The sequence below is a fragment of the Puma concolor genome, chromosome B1, assembly GCF_028749965.1.
Source record: "Puma concolor isolate L17-30 chromosome B1, mPumCon1.1.hap2, whole genome shotgun sequence".
Classification (NCBI taxonomy): domain Eukaryota; kingdom Metazoa; phylum Chordata; class Mammalia; order Carnivora; family Felidae; genus Puma; species Puma concolor.
In genome coordinates, this window is record NC_141670.1 from 115,467,680 (window position 1) to 115,483,457 (window position 15,778).

At 34.8% G+C, this 15,778-nt stretch overlaps 1 protein-coding gene across 1 annotated transcript in view; it reads left to right on the forward strand.

The window, feature by feature from the left end:
* Window positions 1–15,778, forward strand: part of COL25A1 (collagen type XXV alpha 1 chain) — a 469,078-nt gene that overhangs the window by 393,831 nt on the left and 59,469 nt on the right. The window contains exons 16-18 of the mRNA XM_025921769.2: window positions 800–832; window positions 1,285–1,320; window positions 6,323–6,367. Of these exons, the coding sequence (XP_025777554.2) occupies window positions 800–832; window positions 1,285–1,320; window positions 6,323–6,367 (114 nt within the window). The remainder of the gene's footprint in view (window positions 1–799; window positions 833–1,284; window positions 1,321–6,322; window positions 6,368–15,778) is intronic.

Genomic DNA, 15,778 nt, shown 5'->3' on the forward strand with positions numbered 1-15,778 from the left:
CATTTCAGAAATAAGCAACATTCTTAACTAACCTCCCTATTCTTTTCTACTAATCTCTCTGCTTATTTTATAGCATATTTGCTTTGAAAATGTAGTCACCCTCTGTGAATTCCCAAAGGAATACATTGCCTTTTAGAAAACCAGATTCTATCTCAAGATTTTCTCTCAGATCGTACATGTGTCCCTGCCACCCATGAGTCATCCATCATCCTGTAATTTTCTGGTGACTGCATCACAATGAAATAAATGTAAAGCTAGAGAAAATGTGCCGGTCATAACTGTGACTGTGCTTCATGAGGAAAACAAACTGACCTGCTACGTGGCTTTTTCCAGCTCGACATCATTAACCCTTTGACTTCATCTGTTGAACCCTGACTTTCTGAAGACCCAGAGGGTCAAGGAACTCCCAGTAACTGATAGCCCGTGACATTAATAAATTCCAGAAATAGAGAAAACCAAAGTTCCAGGTCTCCAAATTATAATTTACTACTTCAGAACACACTTTTAGCACTGTATCAAGGGAAGAGATACATATTTGTATATTTATATTTACTTTAAGGAATATAGTCGTTAAGTATTTTGCTTTCAAAATAAACCCATGTTTTTAGAAAGTGCATTGTTTACCTTGGAAATTGTTTACATCTTAACAGCTGATATGTTGATATCATTTTATGGAGCATAGTCAGGCCCGTTAGTCATGGGGCTCCCTTTGAGTGCCATGTCGAGATGGTTTTCTGTGTGTTTGTATGTTTCCTATTCTCATAACTTGTGGAATAATCTCCCACGGGTTTTGTTTTAGGGTGACCCTGGATCATCTGCGGCAGGAATTAAGGTAACTATAGCCTTGTGAGTGTTTATACCCCAGGAGTTACAGTGTTGAATTTTATAAGTCTCTGCTTTCTCTTCTTTTGTTCCAAGTTTGATGGTTATAACTGTTTTTATTCTTCTTCAATAATCAGCTTTCAAACACAACAGGGAGTATCTACTAGAAATCTGGTAAAGGCTTAAATAAGAGGTCTTGCCTTCACTTGTCTCTGTGATTGGTTTTTATGGAAATGTGGATTCATATGTGAGCTTTAGTTATGTCCGCAGCAAAAAAAAAAAAAAGAAAAAAAAGTTCCTGTCTCTAGTGAGATATAGAGTAATAGAATAAAGTGAATGAAACACATATGATCAAGGAGACTAGGCTGTCTCTGTGAAAGTGTCCAGAGGCCTGAGGTTTTGGAAAATTGTCTTAAGACTGTTTTTTTTTTTTTTTTTTCATCTTTGGTTTTCTTTGGTCAGGGGGAACCTGGAGAATCTGGTCGTCCAGGGCAAAAGGTAACATCTTTATTCTAGTGTGTTCTTTGTCTCATATTTGCCATTTTATATCTACTACCCACTGTGTAAAATGAAAGCAATTATTGCAAAATGATACAATTTTCATGCTTTGCATGCAGAGTGTTATTGATTGTTCTGCATTTTAAAAGGACTGATGCTGACCATAGCCAAATATGAAACACTGTGTACATGTAAAAAGATGCTTTATTAACTAACATCTGCATATACTCAGCTGTTTGAGGCTAACAAAGATCAGTTGGGTTGGAATGCCAACAACTTATCTTGCATGTTTAAAGATACTCTGCATGTTTCTATCATTCATGAGAAGAAATGAATATTTACTAAACTGTTTCAGTAGGGAATGATAGTTTCTTATATTCCTTTTCTTTTCATTTCAAATACTTCCTTACTGATAATCTGCGGTAATTTTTATGTGAATCATATCTACCTATGCAATGAATGTTATGTTATACAAACCAGATTTGTTAATAAACTAAATTTTAATTGGAGACACTAGCCAAGTACTTTAACCAATCTACAGATACATACGTGATTTTTTTTTAATCATTTGTGCTTCACTTCAGTGATCAATTAGAGGATATGCAATGATTATTTTTTGCATTCATATTCTCATTTGGGTCTGAGGCAGGAAACAACTGTTAGCAGTTTATTGTCTGAGCATCTGGATATCAGTGCCCAATGTGGTTAGATTTTAGATAACAGATGTATTGTAGCTAACAAGTAAATGTGAATTCCACATTAGGTTAAAGCTCTTAAGATCACGACTCTGCGTTTATCTAGCAATAGTTGATGTTGTAGAAAAAATGTGATTAGAGACATAGAATTTACCTCATTGGTATAAAGGAAAACAGAGAATAAATCTCATTATAGGAGTTTGGAACCTTAAGACATGAAAAAAATAATGTCCCCACACTCTAGAAGTCATTGAGAAGAAGATCATTGCTTTTCTTTAAAGACTTAACGATGAAAGTAATTTTTGAGAAGGTCTTTCATGTTCTTTTAAAATTTTTAAAAATAGAGTTTTCTTTGAAACACAGGCTCTAAGAGCAATGATTCCTCAGGCCCAGTTTCAAGTACAGTTCAGACTTTTTCAAAGGGCCCAGCAGAACTCTGCGAAATTTTCTGTTTAATCCCTAAGATTTCCTACTGATTCTTTATGTAAGAAATTTGAAATTAGTGCTATCATCAGAGATCTATGGTCTGCTTTGGTTTGAAAAAGCAAATAATCTTCTCAGATGATCTAATTTTAGATTCCTTAGTATTTAAAATTTAAAGGCTAAATTTAAATTACTCTCTAAATCTGATATACTAAAAGAAATGCCTACAAGACTATTATGTCTTTTTAACAAAAACTGAAACAAATCTGCTATAATCTTGTATAGGTCCCACTGTTTTCAGAGTGGAAGATCTAAAATGATTTTCAATTTTTTAATAAAATATTGCCTTCTCATGATTATTTAGAAATACAGGTTTAGATTCATTCCTGGAAGTTTATAGGCTTACATATGGAAACATTGGATTTCCTTCGTATTTCATTAAAAATCTGCTTTAAATTATATCAAGAGAAGGGGTGGATTCATTAAAAGCTTACAACCTATTTGAATGAGTATGTGCCCTGAAATGCACAGCATCTTTTTCATCAATATTTAAGCCAGATTCTACCCTTTGACGCAATCTCACTTGCCCACAATATTTATGACTTCCTTTGTCTAATATCAGGATTTGGCAGTACTTACCCCAACATTGCTTTAAAAGTAGAGTATTCCCATGCTTGCTGCTTACTTAGATTAGAAAATGACAAACAGAACTGAGTACAGAATCAATTCAAGAGATCTTCCATAGCATTTCCCTCATCAGTAGAGAACTGTGCTGTGGATTCAGTACTTAACCTCCTGCATGAGGGACATTCCCAGAAATGTAGGGTTTCTGGACAGAAGGAAACGCCCATTGATTCGCTTTCCACTGTTGGTGTTGTCCAGTATGAAAATTTGTTATTTACATCCACATTCGTAATGTAGAAATGGTCTCATTATAGTTTTTTTTTTCTTTTCGAGATTCAACAGTAAAATGTGTGATTGATACATGAGTTAGAGTGTGTATTTCTGTTTGTAAAGTGAATGTGTAGATTTATAAAAATAGGTATTGTGTTTCATCACATAGTTCTTACTTTTCTACCTTCTCTGCATCTCTTTAAAATATATTTTTTAACTTCATCTTTTTTTTAATTTTCTTTTTTTTTTTTTTGAACGTTTATTTATTTTTGGGACAGAAAGAGACAGAGCATGAACGGGGGAGGGGCAGAGAGAGAGGGAGACACAGAATCGGAAACATGCTCCAGGCTCTGAGCCATCAGCCCAGAGCCTGACGCGGGGCTCGAACTCACGGACCGCGAGATCGTGACCTGGCTGAAGTCAGACGCTTAACCGACTGCGCCACCCAGGCGCCCCTATTTTTTAACTTTAAAGGGATAAAAATACTTGATTCCCCATTGGAAGGGACCCTCCCAGTTGAAGTATATCTAGAAATATATACTGTAACAGAAATGTGGGGCAAAAGCAGAGTCGAATTTAACAGCAGACAAGGGTCTCTTTTAATGGAGGGTAAAGAGTCAAAAGGAAAGAAAGAAAAAGAACCCAAAATATAATGGGTAAATTTTAATCTACTCGGACAAGTATTCTTCAAATGGAAGAACAAACCAATTCTTAATTAGGACCCACATCTGACCTTGGGCTGTGCATGCCCAAGACCTCACCCCAGAGAAGCTCCTGAGCTAAGAAGCAGGCAAGAGTGAAGGTAACAAAAAATTGTCTTAACTGGAAGACAAGCCTTCATGGAACTCATATAGGAAGAGAAGTCTTCCTGAAAATGTTGAGATGTTCCACAAAGGGTAACATTAAATGTTTTATAATCTTTCATTGTGTCGACTGCTACAGTAAATAAACATAAATTTGGAAAGGTCAAATTTACAAAAATACAATACTATGAAATATGAATTCATGAAATATCTGTCCTTTACAAAGTTCATTTAATAATCTAATATAAATATATATATATATATATATATATATATATATGTATGTATACACATACACATGTGATGTAGGGAATAGCTAAATGCTCAGAGTCTCTGTAAGTATTCAATCTACGTTACAAAATATCCCATAATGTCTTATACACATTTCTCACTGATAGAAAACATAGATGTGTGTCTATGTATGCATGTGTATATAAAACTCTTTTTTTAAGTAAACATACAATCCTTTTAATATGGTGGAAGGGAAGTGTGTGGAGAGGACATTTCTCTTGTATAGAAACAATGATAGGAACTATATATTTTCACAGATGGTTCAAATAGGATGTCCTGAGTTTGAGGGGACTTTTCTAAAACAATACAAAACTATAGATTTATCACCAATATGTTTACTTTTATTGGTTGTATATTCTACTGCAGTTTACTGTGCATTCGAAGGCCTTGTACTTTTTAAGTAAAAGAGAATCTTCAGTAAAATATGGATGCAAGCCCTATTTATTAAAGCTTCTTAAATTTATTGATTGAAAGGCAAAAGGGAAAGGAAAAAGAAAATCCAATGTATAATGTTTCTGTGTATAGTTTAATCTACTTGGACAAGTATTCTTTGAATGGAATATCAAATTCTTAATGACCATTCTTTCTTCTCTGGCTTAACCTCATCTTAGTCTTACTGTTCACAGTGCAAAATTTCAGTTATATAGTTTCAAACGGCGTAGTTTTTCTTTTGCATTCCTGAAGCTCCCGTGAACTAAACCATCAGGAAAGTCATTGTCCCCTCTGTGTCTAACCATACGGCTTAATAAACAGTGTGTGGAGCCATTTTTTTTTTTATAATACCAGAGCACATTATGGCTTTTCGTAATATGAAAATACTACTGTTAAAGATGAAATATCTGGTTATTCTTAGTAGATTTTCCATGGAATGGGGTTGTCAAAGCATTTAGATTAAAAGCAGTACCTCTCTTTACGACTTTTACTTAGTTTGATGCCCTAATCTCTTTGGGTATTTTTGTCTATCCCACTGACTGACCATTATGAAACAGTGTGTGCCTTTTACCCTCAAATATTGTTTCCACAAATAATAGTCATCTCAGTCCAATACAGGATGGACTTTCATTTTCCCCAGCATTTCCTTTATGCTTCTTTAATGGAATTCAGGAGATTTTCTAAGCAATGTAACCTCTTGTCACTGTACTTTGTAGACAATTCTGTCAAAATGTATAACTGTATAATGTAGACAATTCTGTGAAAATGAGATTTAGTTTGACTCCAGTGCGCTCACACAAAATGTATCACTTAATCTCAAACCTGAATTCAGGAACAGCTGCACACAGGGTACCATTAGCCCAAAATTGCTAAGCAGGGTTACCCAGACTCAACAATGGTTAGAGATACAGGCTGGAGTTAAGTATAATCTTAACCACGCATTTATCTTCTCATCATTCAGGAATGGAAAAGAAATCTTACTATACTTTTAAGTGAGCAAGACTTAATGTATATTGTTTTGGTGTGACCATCTGTTCACACAGCCAACTCTTGATTATCTGAGGTAAGAGAGCCCTGGAATAGGATGCATTATTCAAATGCGTACATAATCCTCATTTAAGCAAAAAGCCTCAGCTTCCGCAAGAAATCATTTACCAGGGAATAATAAAACGTAGGAATGCCTTTTCCTTCTACTTCTCTTGCTTGCCTTCTGGTAGAAATGCCAATGAGCAGTGAGATGGCAGGAAGAGAGAAAAATCCAGAAAAATCTACAAAATAGTCAACCAATCCCTGAATCAAGAGTTGACTGAACTGTAATCTCACCAAAGTCCTTGAAACTAGACAGCATTTATGTATGTATATATATGCAGCAAGTATTCAGCTAGGAACATTTACCATGTTTTTCTCCACATACTGTGACTGAGTGACTATTGTTCTATAATGCTATGTGATTTTCCTATGTAGGGTGAACCAGGGCTTCCTGGGCTTCCTGGACTTCCGGGGATAAAGGTAAATACTGCACTGACAGTCTCAGCTTCATAGAAATGTAATTAAGAAAGCCACAAAAATCAAAGGAAAATAGGAAAAAATGAAAACTAAAAATATAATGCCTCTCTTTAAACACTCTCCAGCCATCTCACTTAAATTTTTTAAATTGAGAACTAAACACAGATATTGCTAACATTTGCCATTGCTGGACATATGGCAAACATGTCTGGACAGTATATTCTACTGTTGAACCTACTATGCCCCTAGAAAAATGTAAGTGCCAATAGGAATTCTTTTAAGTCTAGAATGTCTACTTTCACATTTTAATTTTATTTTTAACATCCTATCAGATTTTGACTAGAATCAGAGTCTTAACATCCCCATCAATCGAACATGGAGGCAGCTGTTTTTGTAATTCACTCATTATAATAATCACTTTAATATGTTTTCTGCTTCCACTTCCTGTCAATAACTCCCACTGCAAAGTACAAATCCGATTACTAAACTATTCTGACCCATATACTATTTCCATGAACTTTGTATGTATCTTTTGAAATAATTGCTTAAAGCTTAATTTGAAAGCATAGTTTTACGTTTTAAAACTACTTAAAAAAGGTCAAGAAACATACTTTTTAAAAATTATTTAAAATTTTTCACATGGCAACTGGCAAGGCTTAACCTTCTACTGCCTTAGCAGTAGTTACTCCTTTAAGATCTGCTTTTTAAAGCTTAAAAGTAAAATAATCATAATTATAATCATAATTACATAAATAAAGATTAAAAGTTTTAGGTATTTTTTAAATTCTAGAAGCATTTGATAGAGTAACATGATGCAAGTAAGATTTTTCCTTACATTGTTTTCATAGATTTTGAATCAATCTTTAGCGTGCATTAGACCATTCTAAAATTAATAATCCTAGTTTCAGTGTGGGGGTCATGTATACTGTTTGATGAAGGTTGTGTTTGAAGTATGGTACATGAGATAATATGGCTTTAGAATAAACATGTTAAATTATTGAGTTCCCAGATATCATATGGTATCACATATATTTTATGAGTATGTTTGGTATAAGTAACAGACTCGAAAACTGTGTTTTTCAGATTAGCATGTATTTAGCAAAATAACTTCATTAAATATGTGATTTCCTGCTGTAGAGTTAATTTATGGCAGTTACTTAGTAATTCCTGTCCATTAAAAAAAAATCTTTTTACAAATGATCAGAAGGTCATAGATTTTTAAACAAATTTAAGAAAACTATACTCAATATTAGTTTAAAAGAACCTGGTTGCGTTATAAATAAGGGGAAAGGCGTTGGAAAGGAGGGGCATTGGGGAAGGTCTGGGGCAGGGTTTTCTGCAGCACTGGCTCCTAAGTTAGCAGGGCTGTGCTGTCAATGTCAGCTCATGTGGCAGGAACCTCAGCGCTGCACCAAAATCCAGCTGTCCCTTCTGCGGAGTATGAGGCACTGTCATAGAGAGAAAAGAGTATGTAAGGGTAAAGGTACTGGGGCTTTACCCCCTAAAATAATCAGAAAACTATTTCAGTTACCACTATTGTTATCATTACCTCTTACTCATTTTCTGTCTTCCACCATGAAAAACATCCCATGGCATTGCCCTAGTCGTATGTGAACTAGTCCAGATGTTTTGAATTTTTTCAGATTGGGAAGAGTGTTGGTGATTTGCCACCTCCAGTAAATGCTTTTATTCCTAGGGTCCTAGGACATTGCCAGATGTATGCCATTGAGATTGTATAGCTGATATTTTCCTTTGTTTTTTAAAGCCTGAATTAGTTACCAGTTGATAAAATCTTTTTATCCTCCACTAGAGATACTTTTCTCTTTAATTATCAAGTACTGCCGGGGAACTACCCACTGTTTGATTTAAATCACAGATTCTGGCTTTGGTTTAATAGCTTTGACTTCTTGCTCTAGTTCAGGATGTGGGCAGTATTCTTTCTTTATAATGTAGGTAGTAGGTGCTCAGTATAAAGAAGTCATGTTCTGGGGCGCCTGGGTGGCTCAGTCGGTTGAGCGTCCGACTTCGGCTCAGGTCATGATCTCACGGTTCATGGGTTCAAGCTCCACACTGGGCTCTGTGCTCAAAGCATAGAGCCTGGAGCCTGCTTCAAATTCTGTGTTTCCCTCTCTCTCTGCTCCTCCCCTGCTCATGCTCTGTCTCTCTCTCTCTCTCTCTCCTTCAAAAAATAAATAAAACATTAAAAAATAAAATCATGTTCTGAAGGAGACAATTTAAGAACACATAGTCATTAGTAGTCATTGGATATTTATAAATGTAGAGTTACAAATTTATAACTTTATGATATAGCTTCATTAACTTGAGATGTTCTTTATTCCTTTACTGTACCTTGTTGCTTCTGCTAGGTTGCTAACCATAGGATAGTTAATTATGATTTCATAGTTTGAATGAGTAACAATATTTAAAAGATGAAACCACATGTATGGATTTAGAATGTGTGGTAGCAAGAACTTGTGTGTTAGTTTATGCTTTGGAAATACTTCTTCCTGTTGCTATCCATCCCCTTCTTATCTGCTGGTACTACAGAAAGCATGCAAATGCCATCCGTTATTTCCAAGACATTGAGGAAACCAGCCATGAAATACCAGGGAAGCTTTGATTCGCCACCTGTTGCTCTCGGGGAATGGTGGGGAACTTAATGAGCACCCAAATGCCTTCCACACAGCTCTCAGGAAATGAGCAAAGTGCCTAAATACAGACAGCAGACTCATCTATCTATCACTTCAGAGTCCCACTCAGAGACAAGTGCTAATACCTTGGGCATACATAATAAAAGTCACCAAGAACAGGCATATCTTAATTTCAAACTACTCTTAGACTTCCTGCACAAGTATTGGAAAGTTGTCTCACCATGTGGAAGACATTTGGAATTCCTATTTCATGCATTCATGGTTCATATAGTGTCAAGATGTTCAACTGGGAAAATTAAATTATGCACAATGTACCATGCAGACATTGATCTTCTGGAATAAGATTTGAGTTCAGAAAATGATTTTTATAAACAAGGCTTCTAATATGTTTTTCATGGGTAAAACTTATTATAACTAGCTTTTCTGATACCACATAAAAAGATAAGATTTAAAGTTACCATTTTTAAAATATTTTTCTCTCCACACTTATTTTGAAAAACGTAAATACATTACTTACCCCTTTTATGATTGTATTGCCCTAGTAGTGAAGCAGTATAGACCAGTGATCAAGAGCCCCAGCTTTAGAACCAGACCACCCGTGTATGCGTCCTGGTTCCACCTCCACCAGTTAATGAAGCTGTATCATGACATTGGGCAAGTTACAATAATCTTCCTGTCCTCGGGTTTCCTCATAAAATCATTGTTGTGCATACCTCAGAGAGTTGTTGTATAGATTAAATTAGTTAATATATGTGCAACTCTAAAGTGTTGCCAAGCATATAGTAAATCTTATATAAATTTTAGCTATTACTCTTTTTTTCTCTCAGAGCTCAGAATATTGGAAGCATTGGTTAGGCACCTATTCCATATAGCGTTTCTTAACATGAGTGATTTTAACTTGGAGAACATAAAGCCATTTACATTCTATAGGTTAATAGACATAAATTCTGGAAACTCCTTTGCAGTGATGGATGAATATCACCTTTAAGAGCAGTAAGGTAACCTACTTTCTCTTGAAACATCACACTATTTCCCTTTTCCTATAACTCAAATATATTCCAGGGATAAAGGATGAGGGAACACAACATTCTGGGCATAAGACACGGTACTATCAAAATTCTCCTTCCTACACTATTCAAAAGAAAAACTGGACATGTAATGGAGGAAATTCTCTAGGCCCCAGGCATAGTGTTGCCCAGACTAAGACATTTCTTACAAATATGGATTTTTCAATGTCTGCTTTTCAGCTTTCCACAGACACCACCAGTTTACCTCATCATATTCAGAAAGTAAATTGGGAAAACTTTACATAATAAAATTAATAGAGTAGGGAAATATAATACAGTTAAAATTACATCAAATGAAAAAAGTCATTTAGATGGAAAAAAAAATTTACACTATTTTCTCTCAAGCTTGATATTTTTGTTCTGGCTTCCACATTAGTAAAGATTTGACATTCAGATTAAGAATTTGAAGATTGGGAGAGTTATGAGACAGTAACTAATTCTTTATACCTCGTTATATGGAATCATCCTTGACACTAAATCATATAAAGACTAAATATTACAGGTGGCAGGAACATTTACTTTGGCATTCTTAGGATTAATTACAATGTTCAATAATCTATAGAAATTTACCATCTAAGTCTACTAGAGATGAGGTTCCTTCCTCAGAAAGATCAAATTACATTTTAAAATAGCAGAGGAAGGTTTGAAAGTAACATAGGATATGAAATGCATTCCTAAAAGAAAAAAGAAAAGGAAGAAATAGTGGTTAAAAGGATAAGATTCTATTATTGTTACTTGTAATTATTTCCTGCTTGTACAAACTGTGTCTGAGCAGTTGAGTAATTTTAGAATCCAATTAGGAAACTCATACAGCCAGAAATCAGAGATTTTTAGCAGCCATAACGAAATCTCCAATAAGCATACTGAATGTGCTTTCATGATGTAATCCTGTTAACAAAAAAAAAAAAAAAGCTGAAAGTTACGTTTTCTGAGTTTTAAATAAACCTGCTATTGTAGTTCATTTTCATCATATCACCAAGATGTTTTAATTTATACTCAAATTTTATCCTTAAGGGAAATAGTGTTTTTGAGACAGACTCTACTTTCTCATTCTTTTTTTTCCCCTCAATAATTTTACAAATCAATCATTACAAAAACTAGCTGCCTAGAGGTTCTTATTACAACAAATGTTCTTGCTATAATCCTCAGAAGCAGGTATCATGCTGACTTGAATTCTAATTAGCCTTTAAGCAAGACAAATCTTGTATGGCTAATGCATTCAGTGTCAAGACACATTAATCAAAATTATTGGTGATGCTTTAGCACCCAGGCAAATCAGCACATATTTTCCAAGCCCTGTTGTACCATTTTTTGGGCAATGAAAATTGTATCTGCTTGGGGGTAATAAATATCATGGAAAACATGACTTGGTTTAAGCTGGTATGTTAGAGGATTTTGAGACAGGTTAAAAAAATAATGTCTTTTACTGCTTTAATTGATAATGACTTATAAAAATAAAACAAATGGTAATAAATGGAAAACCAGAGATTTTTCTGTGAGTAAAAGCTAATCAGTTTGGACTTTCTGGCCACCATTCCATTTAACAGATGGTAAATTCTGGAAGTTTATAGGGAAACACCTGGGGAGCTATTTCAGTGTGAATGAAGCTGTCTCTTCCTTTCTTACCTTGACCAATAATCCCATCTATGTATTTGTTGACTCTTGTCACCCATATGAAGGACAGCTTTTATGTAACTTTGACAAAAGATTGTTAAGTGAACTGTCCCAATAGCCATTTAGAAGATAAAGGAAGGTCATCTCAAATACTTACTTGCTCTGTATTAAGTGTAGGCTTGAAGAAAAATCAAATCAATCCAGATTTTGTGATGGAATTCTAAAACCTAATGAGACTTTTGATGGTTGTTGTAAGATTTCAGAAAGGTCATCTTTTTAGGGAATTTTCTAGCTTTCCTTTGCCTTTTTGTAATATAGAAGGCCAGTTTTTGTTGTCCTCTTTGTTGGTGAATACAGTAATTGTTTGCATTGTTTTAGAGTATTTTGTTTTATTTTCGGGTGTTTTGTTTTTTATGGCTTTGTTTTTTGCCAGAATACACAGAATCTAAGCTATCTTAGTCAACTAAATTTTTTTAAAGTAACAGCAAATGAGTTGAGCAAAAGTGGCTTCAGTCAAAAGTCTTATCTTTGTTGTGTTTTTTTAAATCTTATAGAGTGAATAGATCCCACCTACCTATAGCTAAATCTTCTTGCTTGTGTACATATTGCCAATTTATGAAAGAAAGCTGGGTGGAGAAGAAGAAAGAGAGCGTTAATGCTGACCTCATCAGCAAGGGAACTTTTTGTCTGGTGCAAAAACAGGGTAATTTTTCAAATATAGTACTTACTAGCTACTGTGACTTGTTTTCATTGACCTTAATACTACAGGATCAAAGTTGTGGCTGCTGAAATGGTTAGCTACAGTTGGAAAGATCAATGTGAAACCGTTAGGCCCTCTGAAATTGGTCATGTGAAGATACACCTTTGATCTCAGCAACAGCTATTCTCTATAGACTTGGTTCTGCATCTTTATGTGCCCTGGCCGCTTAAAACTTTCATTCAAATCAGCATCTTGTGTCAGATTTTCAGATGGGTCTTCTTACTGCTAGACCTACCCTGTGCTTTACCCTGAATGAATGGCATTTCTTCTGCCCAACCCAAATCCCAGCGTAGTTGCCAAAACCACAGCTACTCTCTTCAGTTTTTTTCTACCAGCTTAACACAGGGAAATGCATTACAGTCGTATCGAGACTTGATTTTTAAGCTCATTGGTTGTGAGCTAATTAATTTAAGAATAAACAAAGGACAAAATTCATGAAACAACTCAGGAGGAGATCACATGCAACATCTAAGACAAGACCAGAAGATTAACAAATTTTTCTTCATTGTGGAATTTGATGCTACGTTAGTCCCGCATTACAGTAGCACTAACGAAGCTGAGATTTCTGTTTCTGTGACAACCGTTTAATCACCAGCTAGCATGTGGCTTGGGTAGCAGAATATGGTGCCAGCTATTAATTGTGTTTCAGCAGTTAAAATGTTGGATTGTGTTAGGGTTCTGATAAATAGTGCTCTATTTTTTTTTTTTTTTTTTTTTTATCTCCAGGCTTTGGTTAAATCAGAGCTCTGTTATTTATTTTAAGTGTTTTAGTTTCCTGTGTCTGTCTGAGGCATAGATCTAGTTGGATGTTTCCAGGACCAGTGAAAATGCAACCTGAAAAATAACAGATGAAACCTGGATTTAACAGTTACAGTCATAGTAGAGGAACAGAAAATTTTAGGATGCTTGTTGTTCCCCATCCTTCTTCTCCTCTCTTGTCTTCTTCCATCTTTTCTCCTGTTCTCTACTTTCTTCCATGATTCCTTTTCCTCCTTCTCTTTCTTCTTTTTACTTGTCTCTTTCCTATATTTGGGCGCTAACTTTACAAGCAATGACATTTTAAGATCTGCCAGTTGGTTGCCTTCATTCTTTTGATTCCCTTCCACACAGGATCAGCAATGCCAGAAGGAGTGGAAGCCCAATTGACTTTGTAATCTTGTTCTCAACAGGAAAAAAAGCAAAAACCTAAAATGCTATCTCACTTGAGATGGTGAGTGAATAGGTAGAGAGGTGGAGGAGAATTTAAATATATATATGAAACTTGAGAGAAGAACAGATTAAAGAGGCTCTGAAGTAATCTTCTTAACTCATATTTATGCTGTTCATTGGTGCTATTCATTGGTGTTCATGACAAACCAATGTTTATTTTTTTTAGTATTTATTTATTTATTTATTTATTTATTTAGAGAGTGAGAGAGAGTGTTGAGTGGAGGGGAAGGGGTTCCAGAGAGAAGGAGAGAGAGAGAATCCTAAGCAGGCTCCATCCTGTCAGTGTAGAGCACAATGCAGGGCTCAATCCCGGGACCCTGAGATCATGACCTGATCTGAAATCAGAGAGTTGGTCGCTCAATGGACTGAGCCACCCAGATGCCCCCAAACCAATGTTTAAAACTCTGCCTTTCCCCCATTTTTCTTAGACATTTTGCAGTAACACATCATAAACTGAAAAGATTAGCATTTTTTTTTTACAAATTATCATATTGTATTGTTTTCATTTCAATGGAGGAGTTTTTTTACTTGCTGCATACCTGTGCAAATATGTTTCCTTGATTATGATGGTCAGCATCTGCCCTTTTCAAAAGATTCTCCACCTTATGTTTTCATGTTATTCCTAAAATGCCTCATAGGAATTATAATTTGGATTTTCTAATTCAAGTAATTGCCCAATAAAAATTTTTTTAAAGTCTAAATTTAATTGCCTCTTCATTAAAAGTAATGTACGAACGTAATTGAACTATAATTCTAATTTCCTCTATTATATCTCTCCTCCACCTTGTGTACTCAGACAAATATGTGTGAATAATTTCCAGTTAAGCAGTCTTATTTCCCAGTGATTAAATAAGATCAGATGTGTAAAAAAAAAAAAAAAAAAAAAAAAACAGCTGTGAGAACTATTATATGGTCCAATAAAAAGTTATTTCTCCTGTTTAGTGCCCTGAAAACTTACATAGCTTCATTTCTGTATAGTTTGATTTTCTCCAAAGATTTTTTTTTCCCCAGAAATGTTCTGTGTTTGGATACTTCAGCTGCTTTTCCTTGCCTTCCCCTAACCCAGTGTCCTTCCTCTATCCTGGTTAACTACAATTGTGACTATTAGAATAACCAATTGCCTTTTTTTTTTTTTTTTTTTGTCACAGAACCATAGGTTGTCATGGCCTTTCTCCTAGATATTTTAGGAGATTATAACCTTTAATCAGTCCTTGTCAAAGAGCAAGATTTTTTTTAAAGGATTACATTTACTTAGAGAAATTCAGTAGTTATGGCCATTTTCTCCTTTTCCTTCCTTACAAGAAGAAAACTCATTCTTAGTAAACCTGTCACTTCTCTACCGTATACACGTTTGCTTTTGCAGTCCTGAAGTCTCTGGCAGATGGATATTGTCTCATGAAATGATATATTCACATGAAAATTTAGGGTTACTTGTTGAAAGAAGTTGAAGAGGTATTGAGTATAGCCCCATACAGGTTATAAAGAAACAAGAAATCACCTTGTATATCACCAATAAGTTACAGATGTTGTAATACTACTACTAACAATAATAATAATGATGATAACTAGCATTTTTGAGACTGTAAGATAAGGGCAACAATAATAACTAACATTTACTGTTCACTTACTTTATTCTAGAGACAGTACTAAATGCTTTGCTTGCATTATCTATTAAATCTTGATTCAGTCACCCCTTAACAACACCGGAGTCTTCCATCATTGGGCACCTCAGGATTCCAATATGAAAAGCCAGCATTTAACTCAATTCTGTACCTGTGTACCAACAGTTCTCAAAAATTTTGGTCTCAAAACTCCTTTATACACTTAAAAACTAGGATTGAAAGAATTTTCATCTATGTAGGTTACATGTATTAGAAATCAAAACTGAGAAATTTAAAAAACCCATTATGTGTTAATCAAATAACATTTTTAATGAAATATAACTGAATTTTCCAAAACAAAACAAAAAATTAGCAAGAAGAGTGCATTGTTATACTTGTTTTATTTTTATTTTTTTGCAAATCTCTTTAATGTCTGGCTTAACAGAAGGTAGCTGGATTGTCATATCTGCTTACGCATTCAATCTGTTGCAGTTTGTTTTAGTTGAAGTATA